The following is a 26467-nucleotide window of genomic DNA, read 5'->3' as shown; positions in this document are numbered from 1 at the left end:
ATTAATGTGCAAGCCAACAAATTCTGTGCTTACCCCCTTATACGCTAGAGATGTTAGGTAAAAGCAGTACTGGGAGGAAGGGGGCCATTAATAGTAGTATCAGAATTGTTCCACCTATTCACAGAAGCTGGAAAACAGTGTTGAGGTTTGAGCCCCATTCCACACCGGGGACAGGCAAATTGGGGAGAGTTGAAAAGAAAAGCAACACAAACATTAAAAAACTGCTCACACTAGTCAGAGCTGCTGCAATTGATGGACAAACTAGGAAAATGTAAATTATCATTAAAATCGCAACAATCATCAACATTTGAATTCATTTTTTCATCTCCATTTTCCTCATGCATTGGTTCAGACATCAAGTGGCCTCATCAGATGAGAAACTATAGGAGGATCCACCACTAGATATCATACTACATACAGAGAATCACAGAAAATATTGGAGATACCTGCTTACTTATTATTTCCATAGCATCTTATCAACACTAACTACTTACCTATAGTCAAGTATCTCAGGAGATGCTCAGCATCTTCAGTGGTTTTATTTTCCTGTTCTTACGAAAACATCTACAGCACCTTACATCTAAGGCGCTTAAAGCAACTTGCAAATAATTTATTAACTTCACAGCACCCCCCAATGATAAAGATGATTCTCCTGATGGTAGAACTGAAAAGAGAATCCAGAAATCCTGATTCCCAGTTTGTAAATCTAATCAGAAGACAAAAATGCCTCTCAGACTAATGAGACTAATGAGAGGACAGAATATTGGGTAAAACCTGACCATACCAAGATCATGTCTAGGTTATCTGAAAATCCTGAAATTCATAAGCTCTTGTTAAAGACAAAGTAAAAGAGAAAGAAGGAATAACTCCTGGCCTATGATTTTGCTAATCAGTAGGAATACATTTGTGTTCAGTAGCTTTCATTTTATTTGGAAGTTGCACTGTTTTAACACCAACTTTATTGCTGGGTTTGGAGAGTTGGTTTCACTCAGTCAGCTTTTTTATAATCACTCAAAGTTCTTTCCCAGTTATTTCCAAGTTTGAAACACTCATGTCTACTTCTGAGGAACTGTATTAAAACTTTCCATTTTTATTTTATTTTATTTTTTCTCAGTAGCATTAACTGAGATTTGGAAGGCACACAATGTATCCATCATGAACTCATCCCCCTGAGAAACTACCAACACGTGTAGCTTCTGAAGATTAAGGACATTTTCTGAGCTTAAAGACATTTCCACTAATGACATAGACTCTTTTGATGAGGCTGATGAGTTGCGTGGACAGAAGCTGAATTCCCTTCAGCATTTTCCAGTAGATCTATTTCATGTCCATGAAACTTTAAGAAATGAACAGTGATTTAACTGGGATGTGAAAGGAACCCCATAAAGTAATGACATGCAACAAAATAAGAATTTCCATCCAGAACATCTTTCCCGATAATGCCTTACAGTGCACTCTACTACTGTTTCATAAGTAGATTTAATACTGGTGAAGAGTTCTAGATTGGCAACACTGGTGTCCTCTATCAAGAAGTCAGGCATAGCAGGAGCATCAACAGTGCACGCTTAACTCCATTCTTCCAGGGTGCTTGCATACTGACCTGGAGGGATCATTTCTAGGTAGGAGAGGCTATTTCAGTCTCCAGGCCTAGTCAGTATTTAGTCTGTCTTCAAAGAATGGAGATTAGTGCCAACTAGAATTTTTATCACATACATACCTGAGAATGAGGGAGGGAATTGAAACCACCAGACCATTTCAAAAAAGACCAATAAATGTTTTGTGTCACCGTATAGACTAACAGACATATTGGAGCATAAGCTTTCGTGGGTGACTACCCACTATGTCAGATGCACATATCTGACGAAGTGGGTATTCACCCACGAAAGCTTATGCTCCAATACGTCTGTTAGTCTATAAGGTGACACAGGACTCTTTGTCGCTTTTTACAGATCCAAACACGGCTACCCCTCTGATACCTGACACCAATAAATGGTCATCAGATAATAATGACTTGGATTGCAGCGGAGCTGGGTTAGATTTGAACCTCTGCCTTAGGCATTTATTCAAACATCTTTTCCCTTTTCTCCATTTATAAAGCAACACATTCTTTATTAAAGCAAAGCAGGAGAAACTGGCCCTATGGAAATTCCATTCATAGGCACTGCCATTTCTTGGCATAGAACCCATCACTAGCACTCAATGCCTTGCACCAAAAGCTACGGAAGAGAAGAGAAACAGAAGTCAGAGGTAGGGTGACCAGATGTCCCGTTTTTATAGGAACAGTCCCATTTTTGGGGACTTTTTCTTATATAGGCGCCTATTATCCCCCACCCCCTGTCCTGTTTTTTCACAGTTGCTATCTGGTCATCCTAGTCAGAGGGTGCCAAAATTCCATCATATCACTAGAACTCCTGACAATCAAAAATGTCTGTCTCTATCTGAGATGTTTCCATAGCAACTATGTTCATGGTATTTAAATAGTGGCACATATCCCATCTGTCTTTGAATGAAGGCACTGAGGTTTCAGGATTCGCTTTAATATTTGCAGAATATGCTATTCTAATATATTGATGGGCTTTTAAAATAGAACACAGACTTCTATTTGCATGTCATTAACTTGCAGCCCGTGGGTAAATATCTGCATAGATCAACACAGACTGGTAGAAATCCACATTAAAGTATCATATTTTCCAAAGACTTCGGAATTCACCAACCCCCACTCAGCACAGGCTGACTCAGCAGGCGAGACTTACCGGACATGGATGGAAAAGCAGAAGGCACTAAACTGTCTGAAAGAAACTCCAAGCATGTGGTCTGAGTGAAAGAAAAAGTCAAGGGGCGGGGGGAAGGCAGCAGGACAAATCTAGGCATAGAAAACCAATGGCCTTCCAGAAGCAATATCTTTCATTCTTTTTTAGGGCTCGATTCTCTGCTATGCCCAGCTTCCACTAGGTGCAGTAGAGGAGATCCCTGATTCTCTGACTCGCCCTGGTCACAGGTGAAAAGAGCCCAGAGACCATTCCCCAGTTGGGGATAGTTAGAGGATATCATGCACTAGCCACTTTGGCCATCCACATCCAGCATGTCCTCAACATGCCCACCAGGCTATGCAAAGGCAGGTGTAGGAGCCAGCTCCACAAGTGCTGCACCTGCTGGGGACTCCCCCATACAGGCAACCTGCAGGAACTTTCCTGAGCAGTGCAAATAGAGTGGAACCGGAGCAAGAATCCAATCACTACTCTCCTGTGTGTGGCCAGTGTTTTCAATCCTTTGGAAACTCCAGAGAATCTAAGGAACCTCAGATTTTCAGCCTCCACCACTCCAATAAACACAGCTGGGAGCCACTAAAGCAACCAGCCACAATGTGGAAACAAGGAAGCATAAATATTACTAAGATCGTTGATCAGGAATGCAAAGCAATCGCATTTTTAGATCCCCACTTCCTCTGGCCTGTTTACCCTGTCAGATACCACCGCAGCCGTCTTTCTATGCACAGTAATGTTGCTCACAGTCCCAGTGTAAATTCAAAGACTGAACAGACACCCAGTCCTCCCCAAACTATCTCACATAAACAAATATATATACTGCAGGAGCTGAGACACCATTCAAACCAGGCTTAACAAGGTCTAGATGTGACCAGTCTTATGTCCAAAGATACACCAGAGCTGTAGGACGAAGACTATTGTCATCTCCCAACTATTGCTAACAGTAAGGAAGAAAGTATCAGAGGGGTAGCTGTGTTAGTCTGTATCCACAAAAACAATGAGGAGTCTGGACTCCTCTTGTTTTAGTAAGGAAGAAATGTTCATAGCAGTCTCCATTGGCCTCCATTTCTGCATTTATGCTCACACTCTGTTGTGTATGCAAACCCAATGTGAACTCAGCCCGCACTTGGTTTGCACACAAAACAGGTTCAGTGTGTGTAAATCCTAACAGTTGTGCCCACAAATGACAGTGTGTGAAAACCAGCATGTACATGTGATTGCACAAGCACAAATGGAAGGCATGTTTGAAACATTTGACACTGAAAACTCCAATCAAGTGTCTGGGGGAGGGAGGGGGCAGCGAATTAGAGAAAATGCGATAGGATCAAATAAACAAACAGTGGTTTAATAAAAGGAAAAAAAGGCATGGAGTCCACACCTAGGTAGTGATAGTTTTCACACATTTGGGACTAATCCCCAGCCCTGATTGGAACATAGATTTTCTAACTTCACTCCCCACGAAGGGACCTTTCTTTAGTGATAGAAGGCAGTTGCTTCTTTTAAATTTTGTATTAATAAATGAATGTGATTCTAGTAGAAGGCATGAGACCGGCAGCCCAGGAGACTGATGACTTCTGTTTTAACCACAAAACAGGTGCAGCCTGGGCAGCGCAAGTTGTCCCATGCTGGATGGCTTTGCCTGTGTGCCTCAGTCCTGACCCAGAGGGGTCAGTGCTAGGGATGAGAAGTAAGTTCAGTCCTCATTGCCCATTGCTCCTTTGGCTCATCTGCTGAGATTGCCAACAAGGAGGCCAATTAGTTCTAACAGCAGGGGTGGTTTTTGCAGTGTTACCTGTCAATTGGGAACTGAGCTGAGACTACTGAACACATTTCAGACAAGCTGCCAAACTACAAGAGGTTGTAATCCCTCTAGACACACATAGATTCAAATTAGTGACCTAGAAATGAAAGGCTTGGTAGCCCATTACTCATCCCCTGAGCTATCCAACACCCCCAGAATAATGATATAACTGTGTTTGAACACAGCTTTCCAGGAAGTGGCTAAAATAGCACTCAGAGGGGTAGTCATGTTAGTCTGTATCAGCAAAAACAATGAGGAGTCCTTGTGGCACCTTAGCACTGACTCTTCTGAGTAAGCATAAGGGACTCTCAAGCAGAACGGCATTACAGAGTCAGTGCATCTCCTTTTCTCACCTACCCAAACCACTGCAGTAACCCACCTGTCTGTTAGACTCGAGCCAGCCTTTGACTACACCTACAAAAGTCATTCATGCACATAGGGTGGAAGTTAACTTTTAGATATGCAAACTGGGAGGGCAGAAGTGAGAGTGCAAGACCCAAGGCTGGAAGCAACCCAGGAACAAAGCAGCCAGCTGGGGAACTTCTATTCTAAATGGTACCTTTAAGAGAAGTGGATATTTGCAAATTCTCTGAATTGGTGTCAGCAGATAACCCTCTAGTGGAATGTCTGTCGTCTTTCTGCCTCCCAAAAGCATGCAGCTCTGTAAACAGAAAGGAAAAGAAACATCATCATTGATATAAAGCTCCCATACACTCTTGGATAATGACTTTTATAGTTCCATCGCACTGTTCACACATTCGGATCCCAAACCATATTGTACAGGAAAGAGAATCACTTCATTACCATTGAAAAGCAGCCACTCCCTGAAAGGCAGCAACTGTTTTTCTGCTGCTGTAACACTCTAGAGCATTTCAGAACAAGAAATGAAGAAGAATGCTGCACCCTATGAACACTGCATGCACAAATCCAGGGAGACGCAATGTCATTCCCAAACAGTGGTCAAGAGTTGCTGGAGGAATTCTGATACATTTTCAGGACAAGTCAGAGCTGGGGGCCAGTCGATTGTCAATTGTATTGTGGTAGTGCCTAAGAGCCCCAGGCACAGACCAGGACCCCACTGTGCTAAGTGCTCTACAAACACAGAATGAAAAATTGTTCCTGACCCAAAAGAAACAATAATACTAACAGCAATTGAGTGGGCGTGAATCCTGCATAACAGGTCCCATCAGCCCTCTGCAATGATGTTCTTTTTATTTTTTTTCTTCCACATTTTATATCCTTTATTCCAGAGGTGGGAAATCTACGGCCCACTGACCATCCTGCCCAGCCCTTCAGCTCCCTGCCTGCCCGGCCCCCGCAGCCTCAGCTCGCCGTGCCACCAGTGCTCTGGGCAGCGGGGCTGCAAGGTCCTGCCGGGCAGCACAGCTGCGAGAGCCGCCTAGTGTAGTGTATTAAATTGCTCTCTGTAGGAATGTGCTACTTACTGAGCACCAGGACTGGCAGCCATAAGTAGTACACCGTAAGTAGCACATTCCTATGAGGAGCAATTTAATGCACTATACCCTGGTAGGGAAGGCTGTGCCTCCCCAAACAGCCTGATTAGGCTGTGAGACTGTCTATGGGATGCAATGGACTTTGATTTCCTGCAGCTCAAACTTTGGCCATAACTTTATTATACTGTTCCTAATGAGTGCATCTTATTTTAGCCTGCAGTTTCCAGACAGAAAAGGGTACATGGGCACATCTGTACCCAGGATAGGGCAAACCCACCCAGTTTTGGTTAGACATAGTTAATGAAAGGGACCATATAAACACTCCACAAACTATACACTCAGTATAGTTATTGCTGATACAAGAAGTAAGAAAAGTAAATCCAAACCCAACCAAGTCCAGGTAAAAGGGTCAGAGTTGTTCCATAACTCATTCAACGTGTATTTGAAAGACTCACAAAACCTTCCAGTCAACCAAAGTTAAGTTTTATGTTTGTAACGAAGCCTCAAACAAGCCAAGCTTCACCTGCTTTGTTCATTAAGAACATTTTCCTAGTGCATCATTCATTATAGTGGCCCAGAAGCACTCTGAGCATTGGTGCTTTTTTGGCTATAGGTTTAATCATCTCTCCATTTTTAAACAGCCGTCACAGACACCATTTATCAACAGCCCTGAACGATATTTTTACATACAATCTCCTGCACAATAACCACTCTCCAGGCTATTCTAGATCTGTGGTGCTTGCTACCAGCTCACAAAGCTCTCCGTTCAATTTTCCAAGAGTCTCGTCTGATTCAGTCCTTCCCAGGCCTCTTTTCCGCCCATCGCTCCAACACCGGATCAAAATTGCCATTTAAATCTTACTAAGTTTTCAGATATATTCCCAGATCTTCTGAGGCTGGGCTCTATATTTCACCAGCTGTGAGAGGGCACCCAGGCCAAATCCATTCACACAAGCAATGCTTTGTATTCTAATGTAACCCTCATTGCAGGGTGACATTATAACGTGGGCTTTCATGGGAGATTGGGGGTGGAAGGAATTACAGCAGCCACAGCAAAGCAAGGCTTTAGTGTTTTCCCCATATTTACAGCTATTTTAAGAATCTTTTGAATCCAGGTGCTACAGAAAACGACAGTTGGCAGCACATCATCTCTTACTCTGGGCCTGCCGCCCAGTTTGCCAGTTGAGGCCAACAACATAGCTAAAGCTTTTTGTCTCTGTTAGCCCAATTAGTAGGTGCAGAGAACACTCTGAAACAATGGTCATATGCACTTTTCTCTCTAGACCAGGGGCAACCTTCGGCACTTGGCCCATCATGGTAATCCACTGGCGGGCCGCATGACATTTTGTTTACGTTGACCATCCACAGGCATGGCCCCCCGCAGCTCCCAGTGACTATGGTTTGCTGTTCCCGGCCAATGTGAGCTGCGGGGAGCAGAGGCCAGCATGTCCCTGCAGCCCGCGTCACTTCCCGCAGCTCCCATTGCCCAGGAACGGCGAACCATGGCCACTGGGAGCTGCAGGCCTGCGAACAGTCAATGTAAACAAAATGTCTCGCGGCCCGCCAGCAGATTACCCTGATGGGCCATGTGCTGAAGATTGCCGACCCCTGGTCTAGACCTTCTCCCAAATATTTTTTCCTTTGCAGTGATACACAGAGGAGCCAACAGGCTAGAAGGGGACACTTCAGTGCTTCAAAAACACAGTGACATTATGGGATTAACTCAAACTCATAAGAGTGAAGAGGGCCTGAATACTTAAGGGAATGAACTCTTGTTCTCCATGCTTCCTGTTAGGTCTAGGAATTGTGTCTGAAAAGTGCCCAGAGGATGAGGGCCTACCTGAAAAGGATATTCATTCAGAAGGGGCTCTGCTTCTCTATTTAATCTGGAAGGACTGGGCCTTTGGCAGGTGGGAGCCAAGTTAGTAATGGAAAGGAATGAAGCTCTCATATGAAGGACCACATTTTCAAAATGGCAGCCTCCTTTCTACCTCAAGGCATGCAGTAAGAACTTAGCCTAACATCCTGAATCACCCTATAGCTGGTGGCAACTCTCACTCCCAATACCTGTGCCCATGGTTGGGAAGAAGAGGGAGATGACCTGGAATCAAGGAAGAAGGGAAGAGGATGTTGGAGGGAGGAAATGCCACCAAAGAAACAGAAAATAATCAGGAAGTGAAGTTCACTTTTTTGGGAGGGAGCTCTGTCTATTGGCTAGAGCACGGAGTGGGAAATCAGATTCCCTAGGGTTCTAGTCCTAATTCTGCCACTGACTTGTTGGGCAACTCATTTAATCATCTGTGGGTCAACTCATCTCTCTCCTATTGAAATTGCTCGTTCCAGGGCTGAATTTAGTTCTGTGACTCAATTTGCCAATCAAAACAATGGGCATATTAATATCTACCCTCCCAGCAGCTGTAAGGCTTGAATGGTTCATGTCTGTAAAGTGCTTTGAGCCCCTGGGACATGAAAGTTTCCTTGTAAGTACAGTACAAAGTTGGATTGTTACGTGCAAAATACTAGAGAAGATGCTCACCAGGAGGAATGCTCTCACTGCTGGAATCTTGTTCAGTTCCATTAGGAGCCTGAGTGCTTTCTCATGGTTGCTGCAATATTCCTCATATACAAAGAACTTGTCTTTCTGCAAGAAAAAAGTAACACATGTTGACTCAGAGTGTGATTGCACGGATAGAACTGGTTTGCGTATTTTCTCTCAGAATAAAACTAATTAAATACTTTACAAAGGAGTCTGAGTTTAGGGACAACATTAACAACAAATGGAGGTGCTCCTCTAATTCCTTACCTACTGTGCTGTAAATATACATGATCCTTCTGGCCATATACATGATGTCACGCCCACAAACTGAAATTAAATCTCCTTGTTAAAGTACAAGAAGCAGCTGGTAGTACCATGTTCTACTTTATTTAAACCACAGGGTGAGAGTGACGGTAGAATTTTTTCCAGTGTAATAGATTAGAGATGCTGAGCACACCACAAACATCACTTATTTGGAGAACAACATGGAATATTTTACAGAAAAGCAATAAAAACCATTTCCAGCACCTTGCAGTTTAAAGGCCCTTGTGCCCTAGGGGATGAAAGCTTCATGCACCCTCCCATATCCAGGGACCAGATACAATCTGTCCCAAACTATGAGAAGGGCACTTTTAGAAGCAGTATCTTGCAGGTATTGGTCCATATAGATCTTCCTCCGCAAGCTGCAGATTAGATACTTGCAGACTTTAACAGCTTTATTTATATAGATATGCACAGATCCATGCAAAAACTATGGCTGTTTGAAACAGGTAAGCAACATGGATCCAGAGAAATATAGCTGCATTCCCTATGACCTCACGGAAGAGAAACTGTGTTCACACACTGATACAGGAGGCTAACTCGGCATTCAGGTCAACAGCTTGAGGGCTGGACACGTGCTCATGAACTGAGTAAAGTGCTGCTTGTTTTTATACCAAAGGATCACTGATCTGATGGGGCATTTGTTTCTCCTTTTATTGATGGGTATAGAGCTAAGACTAAATTGATTTCTTCCCAAACACAATAATACCAATGGCATAAGGCAAACAAAGCAGAAGCCACAAAGAAATTGGAGTGAGACGCGGGCAAGCAGATGCTCTGGACCTTTATCTCTCAGCTGCATGGCTCACATCGGTATATGGCTTTAATCCTGGAGAATTCGACAGAAAGGGAGGCTCCAGACCACCAGACACAGGAAAAGGCAGGCTGGATGCATGACACACATGGATGGAGGGAACTGGGAGTCATGCTGATTGTGTCTTTAAAAGAGCAAGTTAAAGAAGGAGAAGCTGGGCATGTGAGTTCCTCCAATATTTGTTCTTCTTGACTCCCTCATGCAGCTCCAGATGCACAGAAGCAGCAGAAATAGCATCCATTAGCATGACAGCATCTGTTTCAGATCAGGAGAAGAGCTTGAATCAATGCAACAGGAGCAAATGTCATTGCTCAGGTTACTGACTGCAGCACCATGCGTTCCACATTCTGAGAGGTTATATTTGTATCATGACAAAATCACCCTGCTAAACTTGACTCAATATAATAATTATACACACAGCAGAGTGCCTTTATCAAGTCCTTTCCAGCTGCCTTTCGTGCATAAGACCCACAAGTATGAGAGCTATGCTTTAAATTACTCCGTGTCTGAAGTGTTTAATTTCCTCTCTGGGTGACATGGAGGTTTCCCTCCTTCCCATCGATGAAGAAATGATCAGTTCCATAATTAGAGATGTTATCCCCTGGAATGCTGAGCCTACAGTTACCACTACCTTAGAGTGCAATTATGGTCAGACAAGGGACTGTGTAAAAATGATACCTTCTTACTCAGCAGATCTGCTCCCCATGTGCATCCAGATCCAGAGATGCTGTACTGACAAAAATAATTTTTTACTGCTCTAAATTGGAATATTCCTAAAAGCCTTGTTCCTCCATATTCTCTCTGAGCCTTGCATGGAGTCCTTGGAGTGGGACGAGAAAGAAGTTCCCCTCAAAGGAGTCCCTCAGCTTTTGGGCCCCGATTCATCAAAACATTTAAGCACACATTTAATTTTAACCAAGCGGTCCTTTCCATCCTTCTTCAGGAACTTAAGCACATTCCTAAATGCTTCGAGATTGCTTGATTCCAGTGTACTTAGGGGATGCTGCATTAACTTGCCTCATCCTTGAGACAGCATTGTCTGATCATATTCACACAGCACCAGGCAAACAACAGATGTATCTAATTCAAATTAATAGGAGCTCAGAAAATGGATGGAATCAAATAAGCCAGCACTGCTGAACTGGAGGTTGGAGCTACATGTGGTCCATCTACACCCTATTTTTGATACTCTTCCTTTCCAACGGCCAGTACCTAGACCTAGTGGCTTGGTTAGTCAGCAACCTGTCTTGTCTTCATCATTGCTGATTAGGGTGACCAGATGTCCCGATTTTGTAGGGACAGTCCCAATATTTGGGGCTTTTTTTAATACGGGCTCCTATTACCCCCCCACTCCCTGTCCCGATTTTTCACACTTGCTATCTGGTATCCCTACTGCTGATCCAAGGCGGAATGAAGGCTAAGGCTGGCCTCCAGTGCAGGTCAGTTGCCATAGAGATACATCAATAGATGTTGCTTGGCTGACTTGTGGCTAACTGTTGTGACATTGATGGGAAGTCCCATTGTTCCAGCAATCATGTAAAAATAACAGAGAATTCAAAGTCCCATGAAAGTGCTTGTGTGTTGTGAGGGTTTTTTGTGGGGGAAGGGGAGTTCTATGCTTTGTTCGGACCATAAGTTATATGGAGGCAGATGCTGCTTGGCCTCGGAGGTTATATCACTGTTAGCAGGTAGTTCTCTCTGATCCAGGAATCTGCACACAGACTTCCTGTACTGCTTCCACCCGACATGAATCAGCTCTGGCAATAACAGAGAGACCAAGCTCTGGCCAGCTCTGTGCATTTCTGGTCCACAGACAGCCTGATGTTTCCATGGTCTGCATAAAAGAGCCTTTATGACAAGGAAACTCAGGAAAAACGTTTAGAGTTTAGAAATTCAAGGGAAATGTCAGAAAGAGACACCATTAGCCTGTGGGCACTTGAGTCCTGGGATTCTCACTCTATTTGCTGAATTTAGGAGCATTTTTTTAAAACAGCTATCTGCTGCAGGGGAACAGCTGTGCTAACATCTGGCAGGTGACACGGAAGTGGCACTTGTAATCAGGAACAATGATGAACTTGCTATTAAGTCAGGTGATCATGAAGATACACAGGCACATTCAGGTCACAGGCTTTATCTAACTTCCTCACCACTAACCCCCTTTGGGTAATGCTATGACTTGACTATAATGAAAAACAATGTGGTGAGAGTGATGTTTGGATTCACAAAACCTTTAGTGATTTTCAGATGCAATTCAGGGTGGGAAATCCATCTATTCATTCTACTCTATTTGCTAGGGGGACCCAGAGACTTATAAAATTTATTTTTAGAATATTTGTTGTCTCAAGGTTTTCTCCCTCCTGCATCTAGGTTGTTTGCTCACTTGTCAAACTGGCTAACAACACGTGCTATGGAAAAAGTGTCAGCTCTACAGCTATGTCCCAGAACTGCATCTCTTGGGGATCATCGTTGGCTTTTTCCCTTCAAAGCCCAGAGTGTTCCATCCTTTATTCTCCTTGTGACAAAATACTGCCCACCATTTTGCTGAAACTATGCAATGACTCCATGGAAATCTGCTGAGAACAACGGTACCTCCACAGTACAGCTTGCTCACACGTGCCACCACTTCACTAGAATAGTACCAATTACAGGCATGGGGCACTGGTACCCTAAGCAAAGAGGGGAACTGGAGATCTGCTTTAAACCCAGGCCACTGCCTTAGAAATCTCACTGCCAGTTGCCAGGGTATCATTATTTAAATCTGCATTGTGGCAAGACACAGGCCCTGAGAATTAGCCCTTCCTCTCTTCCACCTTGCTGCACTTCAGGCTGTATATTATCTTCTGAGCTCCAGCAGGACCCCACATACTAAGAGATTGCTTTCTCCCCCTTTGCTAACCTTCGCTTGGTCCTTGCTTGCCTGGAACTAAGTGGCGATAGTGTCTCCCAGCATTATTTCTGCATCTCCTTAGAACTGGAGCCCTAGGTGGATACACATAGCAATTATGGTTATGACCAGTTTTGACTGTATATTCTGAACTGGAAGGAGTTTGACTCACTCATAATGTCGTGTAGACATTATGAGCAGTGCATTGTACTAGCTTCAGTGCAAATTGATGCAGAATGTGCCAGTCCATTAGGCTCCAATACAAGAGAAATTTGCAGTAGCACTCATCCATCTGGCATTATTGTCTAATCAATGGTTCAAAACCAGGGGCCCGGGGCCTCTTGGGAGGCCACGAGCAGGTTTCAGGGGATCCATCAAGCATGGCCAGTGTTAGATTTGCTAGGGCCCAGAGCAGAAAGCCAAAGTCCCGCCGCACGGGACTGCAGCCCGTGGCACCGAGCCCCACCACTCGGGGCTGAAGCCAAAGCCTGAAGAACTTAGCTTCGTGGTGCCCCATGGTGTGGGGCCCCGGGCAATTGCTCCGCTTGCTACCCTTTAACGCTGGCCCTGGCTTTTCTATGCAGAAAAACAGTTGTTGTGGCACAGCTGGGCCATGCAGTTTTTATAGCAGGGGAGGGGGGACTCAGAAAGAAAATGGTTGAGAACCCCTAGTCTAATAATTTCTCTATTGCACATTTATGTATATTTCATTAATAAGGGGTATTTGATTAAGAATTAATTACTAAACATTTCAATAACAAAGTTATACATCAATGGTTTTCAACCTTTTTTCATTTGCAGACCCCTAAAAAATTTCAAATGGAAGTGCAGACCTCTTTGGAAATCTTAGACATAGTCTGCGAACCCCCAGGGGTCTGCAGACCGCAGGTTGAAACCGACTGTTATACAATATTCCTTGACATGTCGTTGTAGCTGTGTCGGTCCCAGAATATTAGAGAGGCAAAAAGTGGGCGAGGTCTGGAAGAAGAGCTCTGGGTGGCTCGAAAGCTTGTCTCTCTTACCAATGGAAGTTGGCCCAATAAAAGATACTACCTCATCCACCTTGTGACTCTATACAATACGACATTTATACAAGAAACTATAGTCAGTGAGGTTAGTGGGATTATACACCAGGGCTGAGTTTGGGTGTATGACAATATACTAACATTTCTGTGGAATCAATGCTATTTTATAAGAAACCCTGCAGTTTTCCATCATCCCCAAGGGAACATCCTGTTTTAGTATCTCCAGTTAATAACTGTAAAATAAACATCTCCACATAATTATAAAATAAACATCTGATCATTAGTATGTCCCATTGTCAGGCAGCGATACTAGTAGGTGTTCAATATATGGACCATAAGGACAAATACCTGTCAGGCATGGTCTAAATGGACTTAGTCCTGCCTCTGCATGGGGGGTGGACTAGATGACCCCTTGAAGTCTGGTCCAACTCTACATTTCTATGATTTGTTTTTCTCCTGTGTGTTTGCATAGCTTTAACATGGTGTGGCCCCACTCCTCACTACAGCCTCTGGGCACTACTACAATATAAATAATACATTCTACTACTAGTAATAATATTTACATGATTATCACATCATAAATAAACAAACATATGCAAAGGCAGCAGGTGCTGTGGTTTTATGACTAATGAAAGGCTGTATAAATTCTGTGCACTCAGACAGACCAGGTACACCATAAAGTCTGGATCATTCCAGATTATTGAAGCATGATGGAATAGATATGAATGGAGCGTTGCTGCTGTTGAATATAGTTATTAGAGTTCTCAGCAAAGATGTTATGTGGGAGGTTTCTGATTTTCAAATGCCTTGGGAGTGCAGTTGCACATAAAAAATGTCCATGCAACTGTGTGTTATTGTATGCAAATCAGATAACTTTGCATGCAAATGGCACGTGAGTGAGATGTCAATCAAGTTGTCCACATTCATAATTACTTGTCTTGCAAGCACAATTAGTGTATTTTATGCATAAATTAGTCTTGGGATTGCACACCTAAATGTTTGAAAATCAGGCCTTCGTTGTGTAACCAAGTTATTAAGGAGAACTGCTACAGCAGGAGCCTTAGTTTTGAATTTCCAGTCTTTTGTGCATTAAAACATAGAGATTTTTGCATTGATTCTATTTAGAATGGAGATGCGCTTTTAAAATTTTTAGACCCAAAGAAAATAATCTCTTAGTAAAATGTGATCAGCTGGATGAGAAGAAAAGAAAAAAGAAATTCTATGCAAGGGTAAGAGGAACAATTTCTAAAAATACCTCCTTGTTTTGCTGGGTTTGATCTGGTTTCCATTGTTCCAGTCTCAGTCACAAAGATTTTTCCCACCCCACATAGTATGTTCATAAAAGTTACACATTGTCATGGTACAGTTACCAAAACGAAGAGATTAGGGCTAGCTAAGGGACATGGGAGCATGTGACAGGAAGCTGCATTTACAGATAGCATTAAGTCATTGTACTCACAAATTTTAAGAAAACAGTTCCCAGTTCATGCTGAGACTGAGGTTCTGGTTGTAAACAAAATTCCAGGGCAGCCAAGAACTCCTTGTGAACGTCGAGAATGTCTTCGATGTTGGAAAACAAGATCTGAAATACCAAGAGAAATCCAGTGTTAACTGTTGATGAAGGTTGGGGTGTCTTATTAAAAGAGAAGTGCCTAAATACGGTGCCTATCTACTGCTGCCAGGAAGCAATCAAAATCAATAGGAGTGGCTGCATTTTAAAATGTCTCTGGGGTATGGATGATTATGTGCCTTTCACACTCTCAGCCTTCCCACAGGGAGGATCTTAGTTTTGCTTGTGCCATTGACCTATGTAAATAAAGATGAACTTTCCAAGGCCTGATAATCATCATCGGCCTTTGTCAGTTCTATAGAAGGTTTCTCACAAATTCTCAAGAAGGTAAATGGGAAATACCAGGTGGGTTCACAAAGGCCAAACTCACATTAAAGGAGAAGGCAAAAAAGTCCTCTGCCTTCCCCTCCCACTCATGACAAATCAACTTTCGGAGGAAACAGACGGAAGAGGTCATTTGAACACGTCAGCACTTGTGGTCATTAAAGAACCTGTGGTACTTTTTGCACGACATGAAGGGCTAGCAATAATTTTCTAGGCAAACTTGAAGGAGTTATTATTCTTATCCTTTAAATAATTATAATACTATTCACTTATATACGCCATTTCGTCTGACCCTGCAATGCAGTGTTGCTGTGTGCTGTGAAACAGCAGCCATGTTCCACACCTTTAGTGTATTTTACTAGTGGACAAAGCATTTCCTTCAAACACAGGACCTACTTTTTCAGACCAAAACTAGGCATGTATTTACATATTCACAATTGCACATAAAGGGCTCAATTCCCAGCTTGCGCGCACACACATACACACATAAGTGCACATGTAGATAAGAGCCTCAATTCTCTATTACCTTGCTCCTTGCGTTGCTATTTATACTAGAGCAAAATCAATATAGCAATGCTACCAAATCAGAATAGTAGCATCGTACTCCCACTTTGCACAGATGGAAATGGCCACACAAGCTGCAGGGTAATGGAGAATTAAGCCCCTCATTTGGATATGCACTATTGTGTGTCGGTGCAAGTCGGGCATCTGTGCATCCTTTTACTAGATAAGTATCTTGCTAGCCATGTGTGAACACAATTTCTGACTTTGTGTGAGCATCTATGGTAGTGAGCATGCATAACTGCTGATGTGCAAACACACACACTCAGTTCAGGTGTGAAAAAAATCCCCTGGGGTGTAGTATGCTGACAGAGTTCTCTGGGTGAAAGGTGCTACAAACATGCAAGCTGTATAATATCTAGTTATCACCATATGAAATAGGAAGAGAAACCATGAGTGGAAGTGGAAGTGCAGGGGCTGGAATGCTGCCATAAAGAGAGAGGAGTCCCGACAAACGAGTGACCCAGCTAGGCTATAAGCATTGGCAGGGCCGGATCCAGCGTTTTTGCTGCCCCAAGCGGCAAAAAAGAAAGAAAAGAAAAACAAAGCCGCAATCAGCGGCACTTGGGCGGCGGCAGCTCTACCGCTGCTGCTTCGTTCTTCGGTGGCAGGTCCTTCCCTCAGAAAGAGAGAGAGGGACCCACCGCCGAATTGCCGGAGGTGCCGCCTCTCTCCGTTGGCCGCCCCAAGCACCAGCTTGCTGCGCTGGTGCCTGGAGCCGGCCCTGAGCATTGGCAGTCTCTAGAGGACAGGCTTAGCAGGCAGGCTGTATACGAGAGCCTCATCTGGGATATGTGTGTTACACTATATTTTCCAATCCTTTCTTCTAACCAAGCTAGTGTCAAAGGGAAGGAATGTGGTGAAGTCAAGCCATTTCTCACACTGCAAACAGCCTCCTAGCTCTGGCTTCATCAATAAGTGACACTCTTGTGATGTAAACAATACCAAGGAGAAATGGCTTCCGGTTTCCAAACATTCACTGGGTGGAGTGCAGGAGACTCAGAAGCTTCCAGCACTTGCCACCCCGCATTTTAGCTATCAGGCATGCTCTCAGGTTGCAATATTGTACATTGGAATTTACCCATTGGCTATGATATCACATGCTTCAGCCTGAGTTAATGTGACATTAGCCACTCACGGGCGGAACCACCTTGAGCTCGAGTACTAACTCTCCCCAAGACAGGTATGAAGCCCATTTCCTCCGATGGCCAGTTTGTGTCTGGCCCCTGCCAGCATGTGCAAGACTGAGGATTCAAAGAGCCTTCCACTCTACATTAAGGATAGACACAATTGTGTCTCTCTAAGGCAGTGGTGGGCAACCTGCGGCCCACGGGCCGCACACAGCCCATCAGGGTAATCCACTGGCAAGCTGCGAGACAGTTTGTTTACATTGAGCGTCCACAGGCACGGCAGCCTGCAGCTCCCCGTGGCCGCAGTTCGCCGTTCCTGGCCAATGGGAGCTGCAGGAAGTGTTGTGGGCCTCAGGGACGTGCTAGCCGCCCTTCCCGCAGCTCCCATTGGCCGGGAATGGCGAATCGCAGCCACTGGGAACTGCAGGCGGCCGTGTCTGCGGACGCTCAATGTAAACAAACTGTCTCACGGCCCACCAACGGATTAGCCTGATGGGCTGCATGTAGAGCCCAAAGGAGAGCATGCTGCATCCTCCTGATGGAACTGCACTGTACATGCTCTCCCCTTTCACTGCAGGAGGCTCAGAGCTTGCCTTAGAACAGCGGTTCTCAACCTTTTTCTTTCTGAGCCCCTCCCAACATGCTATAAAAACACCATGGCCCACTTGTGCCACAACAACTGGTTTTCTGTATATAAAAGCCAGTGCCGGTGTTAGGGAGTAGCAAGCAGGACAATTGCCTGGGGAAGCTACATTTCTCAGGCTTCATCTTCAGCCCCGGGTGGTGGGGCTCAAGGCCCTGAGCTTCAGCCCCATGTGGAGAGGCTTTGGCTTTCTGCCCTCAGCCCCAGGGAGTCTAACCCTGGCCCTGCTTGGTGGAACCCCTGAAACCTGCTCACGGCCCCCAAGGGGGCCCTGGACCCCTGGTTGAGAACCACTGACTTAGAACACTGGAGCCCTGCACCATCCCCAATGCAGGCCTGTGTCTTAAAGCCATCATCTGGCTCAAAAAGAATCAAGCATTCCAACATGGCGAATTTGCAGTATTGGCCTTTGAACAGCTCGCTGTGCTCAACCAAAGAAAGCAGAGGAAGGAGGAGAGGAACACAAGCTTCTCTCTCCACAGAGGGACTGTTTGTTTGCTTCCAGAAAATTCCCAGGGCAAATCCTCACAGAACATACCACGGCTCTCCAGCTCTGCTGCAACTGATGTTATGGTATGTTAGCCTCTGTTGCATGGCCAGGAGGAAAGCTGTGCCAGAAGGAGATTAGCAAGGAATAATAACCATTAATAAGGAAGAGCCTTTAAAGACTTCATCATGAAAGTCCTCTGGGCACCTAGTGAAAGAATAAACCGAAAATGTAATGGTGCATCCCCAGAGAGGTGCAATGGAACTTCAAGCACAAATCCATTTAATCAGCAGAGAAAATGAGGAGTTTTCTGGATGGGCTGGTGATTGTTGCATTTGGTTATGAAACAGTCATAATTAGCACATGTTTTAGTACTAAATGAATAATAGCAGCAAGAATAACATTCAGCAGCACCTTTGTTCATTCGTCAGAGCTGCAAATTGGTGTGTGGGTTTATTAGTTTATTTTTTTACATATTTTGCAGTACGCAGGATCTGTAGTCACTAGTCACTGCATGTGTTATTCCCCTGAACACATGCTTTCTGCTGATGGGTGACACTTCTGCCTTGCTAACAGGCCAGGCTAGACTGCACAGGGAATGCTTAGGGACTCGAGATGACTCTTGCCTTCACTCTGCCAACAGTGGCAGCCTCAGTTGCTCACCTGTCCGCTTCTTTCTCAAGCCTCTCCATGCTTTTCCCAACTCCCCCCTCCCCCTTCCCCCATGCACAGGAAAAACTCCCTGGTAAAATCTGTACCCGTATTCTTTAAAATCCCTCCTCCTAACCCACCCTGTTGCCACCCAATCATTCCCATGTGGCACAGGTGGACTAAGCGGTGAGCTCTGACTTCTGCTTTTTGGCTAAACTTTGTTCATTTTATTGTTATCTCATCTTGCCAACCCACCCCCACATCATCTGGCTTGGTTTGTGCCACCCGTCTGTCCTGTCTGACATGTAGATTGTGAGTTGTCTCCAGCAAGGCCTACTGTTACTGACTGCACACCGAATAGCACAACAGAGTCCTAATCATTGATTAGAGTCTCTAGACATTACAGTAATACTAACATATGAAAGGGAGGAACCAACTCTGGGGAAAACAAGGGGTGTTAACCTCCTTGTTCGTGTCATGATGAGGATGCTGCTGCTGTCACCTTGTTCTATTACTGTCAAATTCTCTGATCATTAAAGCTGATGGCAAAGCTTCCGTTGATTTCATTGCTACAGGAGCAAGCCTCAGTTTATAAACCTTAGATTAATGGCTGAAGCTCTAATACTTCCATTTCTTCCTGCCACAAATTTAACTTGCCTACAGGTCCCCAAAATTGTTTTTAACTAAAATTCCTACAAGACAAATGTCACTCGCAAAATATTCATGAAGAACAAATGAAAAACAAGTGTGAATCTGACCTATGGGTGTTTGGATTCTCATTCATTGAAATGTTCATGAATAATTTCCCCCAGGATTCTCTGCCACTAATTATGAGTTCTTCACATAAACTAATAAAACTGCCAATAAAATGAGAAAGCTGGAAGAAGTACCTTGATATTCTCTTCTGTTATGTATTTCTCAGCTTTGTCCACAGCGTTCTGTCTGATTCTGTGCAGAAATGCCTGAAGGAAAAGAAAAAGGGATTATTTTCAAATGGCTTAATACTGCTTGAGTTCACTGCTTGTGCCTTCTGGCTTTTCCCTACCATCCAGCCACACAAGTATGATGTTATAACACAATGGACCGATCACTTCTGAAACTTGAATCTAAACCTACCTCATGTCATTACTAGGACTGTTAGATTGAGCTTAGCATTCCAGGTACGCAAAAGGCATTTCCTTAAAGATGTTTGCGTTTTGCCTTGTGACAAATGTCTTTCCTCAGAAGCTCCACTTACTCTTTTTGACTTAAATATCTGTTAGCAGACCAACGGGAGGAACTGTTTGTTTATTCTCTTGAAGGCTTCCTCTCTCTCCTCTGACTGGACTTTGGGAGGCAAAATGCCTGTCTCCCATCAAGATATATGTCAAGGAAAAGAACTGCAAGGAACAACAAAGGATGTTCATGTTGCAGAAGCTGAGGGCATGTCAGAGCTAGGAACTGGGGCTATAGACAATCTCAGTATACCCAGAACTTGGGGAAGGGAAATGGAAATCTGCAAATGATGCCTGGGTTGCATTTTCATTTCCATTTCATTTTACTTGGACTAGTTTAAAGGTGCAGTCAAAACAACGTCAGAACTTTTCACCCCTGCCCACGCTCCCCCATTCAGTACATCTCTGGCTGTGAAAGTCAATCCAATAAAAAGCTCAGGTCCAGATACAAATGGACAGTGATTCCAATACCCATCGGTAGATTTATGATCAGGCTACTGCTAGTGAGGGACCGTCTGCATTTACACTGAATATATTAGACCACAACATGTTTGATCCAGTTGTAAGGATTTAGCAGAGGACATTGGCGATGCAGTGATGGGGTTAAAAGCCTCCCTTGAGGTGAGGAGAAGAGAATTTTACCCTCCAAGGCATCCTGGCAGACACAGACAAGCACTTGCAGGGGAGGCTGACTGAGTGGGAACCCAGAGGAGGGAATCTGCTGGGATCAATTAAAGTGATCCCAACATAAAAGGGGAGAGAGTTTTTCCTGTCTGTCCTTGTTAGTGGTTTCTATACTCACCTCCTATGCAAAGGGCTGAGCCCTGGGGAGTGTTGCAAGCAGGGGAAGAAGGGGCTTTTCTTACCCACCTGAGACAGAGGGGGATTTGTGTCATTCCTTTGTATGTATGGTACAAAGCTGTCCTGTTACTGAACGATAATAAAAAGCTTTTAAAAGCTGGACTCTTTCTGAGCAGTGTCTATATCAGCTGATGCAGACCCAGCTAATTTTTTATTTGGCTTCACGTGGAGCTGGGCAACTACCCATAACACCACAGGGAGCTGTGTTGCTGAATCAAACCTGTGGCCTGTGACTGTCTCTCCTTCTAGTTTCTTGGCTTGAAGAGTGTAAGCACGAGCCATATATTTGCCCTTCAGTACTGCATGGGCACCACTATATTCCTGGCCTTCTCATTTGTTACTACTGGACCAGAGGGAGAAGAGAATCAGAAGGTGTTCAGACACTACAGGGATGGATGCCAGTACACAACTGGCAGCTGGATGGATGGAGAGACAGATTAGGCCCATCGTATATATATAATTTCCAGAATATGGATTCTCAACCTAGGGTTCACAAATGTCTGGGGTCACAACCACCTTGCTTTTCCCATATGGCTACATGGGAAGAGGATCCTGACTAGATCCCAGCTAGCTATGGGGAGTTGGGAGCAGAGTCCCAGGATGGGAAAGTTTGAGAACCACTATTTTTAGGGGACAGAACGTTTTTCTGATGACCCAAAAGCCATTTTATAAGAACCCAGCCAATAACCTTAACCAGTAAGTTTGCCAAAGTCACCCACAATGTTCATGTGCTTCCAAATGTCCTGGCAGCAACTGGGGAAGCCACTGGGATTGTTTGAGATGTTTAACATGATGAGCAATGGCACCAGGCTTGACAGAAAGTATGTGGGGGGGGCGGAAGAGTATGATGCCCCCCCAGCTCCAGCACTGGGTGTGATAGCTGTGCACTAATTAATAGGCGTCAGATTTATATGAGACAGAAAAGCTTTTTCCCTAATTCTAAGACGATAAACCAAGCAGGGACTCCTGGCTTGCTTTAATACAGGCTCCTCTCGCTGTTTAGAAATAACAAATCCAATTGGAATAATTAATTAATCTACACAATTAGCAAGCTCCACTGGTGACTAATATTTACCAGCATCTAAGTCTCAGCAATGTAGATTTCTAATAATAGAAAGCTGGTAAGAAGAAGGTGCAAATCACATTAGCTGTTACGGTCTAGTCAATAAAAAGCAGAGCCTGTGTTAATTTAAAAAACAGCTTTTCTGTGACGCCTGTCTGAAAAGATCATTTAATATGTGTGTGAGACAGAGAGCGAGGGGCACACACACAGAAAGTGAGATGAAAAAATAGCGAGACACAGAAGGAGAGAGAGAGAAAAGAAAGAGGGAAAGGCATGCCAGGAGGAAGAGAGAGAATTAGCTTTGTAGACAGACTGTCTAGTTTGTTCCAACCTTCTGATCATCTTGATGTGTATAAACAACAATCTCTCCAGTGTCACTGAAACAAGACAGTTGTTAAATGAGATTGTTGTTGTTGTTTTTTGTCCTAGAAACCTAATATCCATCTTTTCAAAATGTAACCATAAAAATCTGGACTTACTGGACGCAAAACTATCTGTTCCCTGGTTTTAAATCCCTTTTCTTCTGAAATCAAAGTCTTTTGCAACAATCACTCAGACTAAAGAAAACAATCCAAGTGGTTAAAGAACAGCCCCACAGCTAATTTACCGTGCTGTGTTCACATGACAATGCTGCCTTCCTTCCAACCTGCTCCCAAATATGCGTGGGAAAATAAGTCCTTCTCTAGAGACATTTTGTTAAATGCTTTGAGTCAACGCTTCCCTACCAGTTTTTACTTGGCTTAGATCACATCTGCACCAGCATCGTCTCCCATTCAGCAGTTGGCATAGGCTCAAGTGCCTGCAATACATATCTTCTTTACCATCCAACATCATCAACAGTACCATCACCCTGGTACCTGGAGATGAAGAATAACTGTTGAGCTCCGGAATGACAAAGGTGGGAAGAAGGGAGCACTTTGAACAACCTGCCATGTCCATAACCCCACCCTCCATTAAGGGCAATGCTCTCTTAGCATTCAAACAGGCTTCTGCTGTGGCATCCTTCTAGATACCTAAAGATCTGGAGATGCAAAAAATGGCCCCTTCCGTCTCTGACTGGCCAGAAGTCTGTATCCCATCCAACTCTGATTTGGCCACAAAGAGCCATACATTAGTGACCTCTTCACTTAATTAAAAAAGCTTCAGTTGGTTCTGAAGTCAGCCACTGGCTACTCAGAATCCAAGACTGCAAAGAGCCCTGGCTCCGCACCCTTCACTGGCTACACCGGGAATTCAAGGGTTTGGTCCTGATGCCTTAGACAGGTTGTCAGAGGAACTGTCTCCCTCTGCACAGTCATGTTCATCTATAATAGCTGTGCTTCTCTGGGATAACAGAACCATCAATCACAAGGGCGAGACTCATAAACATAGGGAACTGAGCTTTCCATGGTGATGGAATTCGTTCACACCAGGATGGCCAGGAAACTCACCCCTTCGGAATCAAAGCCAAAACTCACTTATTTGACTTGTTTTAGCCTTCCCCAAATTATAAAGAAAACTATGGGATGGTGGGGGAAGGGAGAGCGGCTTCAGACATACAGTATAAGAAAGTTATAAGTAGGACTGCAGATTTGTCATGGTGGGAAACGTGTAACAGATATTGTGATTTTCTCATTCCTCCATGACTCATCTTTGCATCTGTGATTTTAATAAACTCACCCTGCAGCAACAGCTCTTGCGGTTTTTGTCCCATGGCCTCGGCTCCCTGCTCTGGGCATTGCCACTGGTGTGTGAGGTCCCAGTGCTGTTCAGGTTTGGCCTGGCTGCCTCTCCACTGTCATTACGGAGGGTTGGGCAGGCCAAATCCGAGCGGCACTGTGACCCCATGTGTCAGGCTGCAACACCTAGAGTGGGGATCTGGGCCCAATCCTGCAGGACAGGAGCTGCAGGAACAATCACCGCAGGTTGCATGTAGGTAGGGTGACCAGATGTCCTGATTGTATAGGGACAGTCCCAATATTTGGGGCTTTTTTTATATGGGCTCCTATTAGCCCTCACCCCCATCCTGATTTTTCACACTTGCTATCTGGTCATCCTACATGTAGGGTGAGATCATTATCCAGCCCTCCCCTGACCCAGGCCCCTCCTCCTCATTTGTTATGGCATTTTTTAAATCAAAAATCACTTCTACTAAATTTCCCATGACTGCTCTGTGATTTCTGATTAAACAATTCTGTGACAAATCTGCAGCCCTAGGTATAATCAAAAGTTAAACTGTGAAGGCGCTCAGGTACCATGGCAGTGAGCCTGGGATGGATGGACAGACAGTAGATAGATATTGTTCCTATTCTATCTGCCCATATACCTTAGTCTTGTGCAGTCAGTCATTAGGCTGGGTTTTAGAGCAGCTTAAACTCAGTGGTGGATTACACAACAGAAAAGAGGGAGGAAATGGTAGCGCACCAGCACAGAGAGGTAGAGCCTAGCTCAGAGTACTAGGACTACACAACGTCTAGAAGCAAATGGGGAATCACTCAAGTCTATAGCACAAGCCAGATCAGTAGGGCAGATTTTCCTTCTCCTCCTACTTTTCTTGTAATTCAAGGTTCCTTCTCCCCTGTATGCGTGCTAATCTCTCAGAAAGCAGCCCATTGCAGAAAAACAGCCCCTGGAGGATTTGTTTTTGTTTAAAACTCTGCTGCTGCATCAACACAATATTTATTTGTGCACTGTGAGTCTGTGACTCGTTGCCTTAAAGGTCTGCTGGCTTTCCAAACACAGTAGGCCATGTCTGATTCACCACACATCACGCATGTTTACTCAAGGTGCAAATGCCTTGCAGGATTCATGCAAACCTATATTAAGCAGAAGAGACTATGAAGTGAAATGTTTCCTTTCTGTACCACATCACAGGGCAAGCTGCATCATGCATCTTTATAAGGATAGGAAAAATAAAGTCCTCTCCATCCTTACACAGACTCACAGGGAAACGCACGCACATTCTTGGAATATGCGAACAATAGTTACATGGATATTTTCTTTTCACCAGGCCAGATTTTTTTAATGCCTCCCTTTGCATGCAAGTCTTACGCCATTCAGTCTACTACACTGGCAGTCCACTATCACAACTGCAAGTCATTTAGTTTGAATTGTGCAACTCAGAACCTTCACTGCATGTGGCATTCAGTTTAAGGCATGAATTTGCAGACAGGAGTCTTTCACAGATGGATAATCACATTGGATTCCCTCTGAAATGGGTTCTGAGGGGTTCTTGTTGGGTCTTAAATATTTAGGCTTTGTCTCCACTAGGAAACAAGGTGTGTTTTTACTACTTGTTAGCGAATGTGTAAAATTCTAGTGTGGATAAGGCTGTTGTTGTTTTAACGTGTATTAGTAGGTCAAGTTAAATATACCTTAGTGTTTAGTTACAAGGTGTTAGTTAACGTGGTAAAAGGACACTTATTTTCCTAGTGTAAACATGCCCTTATACTTAGCTATCTTCCTAGCTCTCCATTTTCCACCACAAACCACTAAGAAGGCTTGTTAAAACCACACTCCAAGAACTTTTCACTCCCAGCCCTCAACAATACTAACTTCCAGACAAATGATCATTGTAACCACATTCAAAACTGAGTAACACTTGAGAAACTAGCCCTATCCCTAAAAAGAAAAGCACGGAGTTTGGGTTAGCAGAGTGCCTGGATTAGCAGTAGCTGCTGCATCCCTTGCATTAGCATCTCAAGTGTCAGCTGCACTCGAATGTCAACCCCTCCACACCTGATGGGCCAGCTAGCTCCAGTTTATAGCACCACTTCCCTCGAGCTAGGACTGGTCTACACTACAAAGTTCTGCCAGCATAGCTATGTTGGCTAGGGAGGTAAAAAATTCACACCCCCATAGGAGACATAGTTATGCCGGCAGAACCCCCAGGGCAGATGCAACTACACAGCGATGCCGACATGGGCTCTGTTGTGTAGCCATGACCCTACAGATTTTTGTGTGTGGATGGGAGTCAGGTTAGAGCTCAAACTTGAGTTATAGCTCTAGCTCAGGAGTAGGCAACCTATGGCACGTGCGCTGAAGGCAGCATGCGAGCTGATTTTCAGTGGCACTCACACTGCCTGGGTCCTGGCCACTGGTCTGGGGGGCTCTGCATTTTAATTTAATTTTAAATGAAGCTTCTCAAACATTTTAAAAACCTTATTTACTTTACATACAACAATAGTTTAGTTATATATTATAGACTTATAAAAAGAGCCCTTCTAAAAACTTTAAAATGTATGACTGGCATGTGAAACCTTAAATCAGAGTGAATAAATGAAGACTTGGCACACCACTTCTGAAAGGTTGCCGACCCTTGCTCTAGCTAATAATGCAGTGACAACAAGCGTTACATGACCACATGAAATATTCAAAGCAAGGA

At 44.1% G+C, this 26467-nt stretch overlaps 1 protein-coding gene across 1 annotated transcript in view; it reads right to left on the bottom strand.

Moving 5' to 3' along the window:
• Positions 1-26467, bottom strand: part of PREX1 (phosphatidylinositol-3,4,5-trisphosphate dependent Rac exchange factor 1) — a 227001-nt gene that overhangs the window by 110767 nt on the left and 89767 nt on the right. The window contains exons 2-5 of the mRNA XM_044986305.1: positions 19857-19928; positions 15060-15182; positions 8557-8661; positions 5126-5227 (exon numbers count right to left, since the gene is read on the bottom strand). Of these exons, the coding sequence (XP_044842240.1) occupies positions 5126-5227; positions 8557-8661; positions 15060-15182; positions 19857-19928 (402 nt within the window). The remainder of the gene's footprint in view (positions 1-5125; positions 5228-8556; positions 8662-15059; positions 15183-19856; positions 19929-26467) is intronic.

Source organism: Mauremys mutica, chromosome 13, assembly GCF_020497125.1.
Source record: "Mauremys mutica isolate MM-2020 ecotype Southern chromosome 13, ASM2049712v1, whole genome shotgun sequence".
NCBI classification, from domain to species: domain Eukaryota; kingdom Metazoa; phylum Chordata; order Testudines; family Geoemydidae; genus Mauremys; species Mauremys mutica.
The sequence above is the reverse complement of the archived record's forward strand: the minus strand, read 5'-3'. Positions and strand labels throughout refer to the sequence as shown.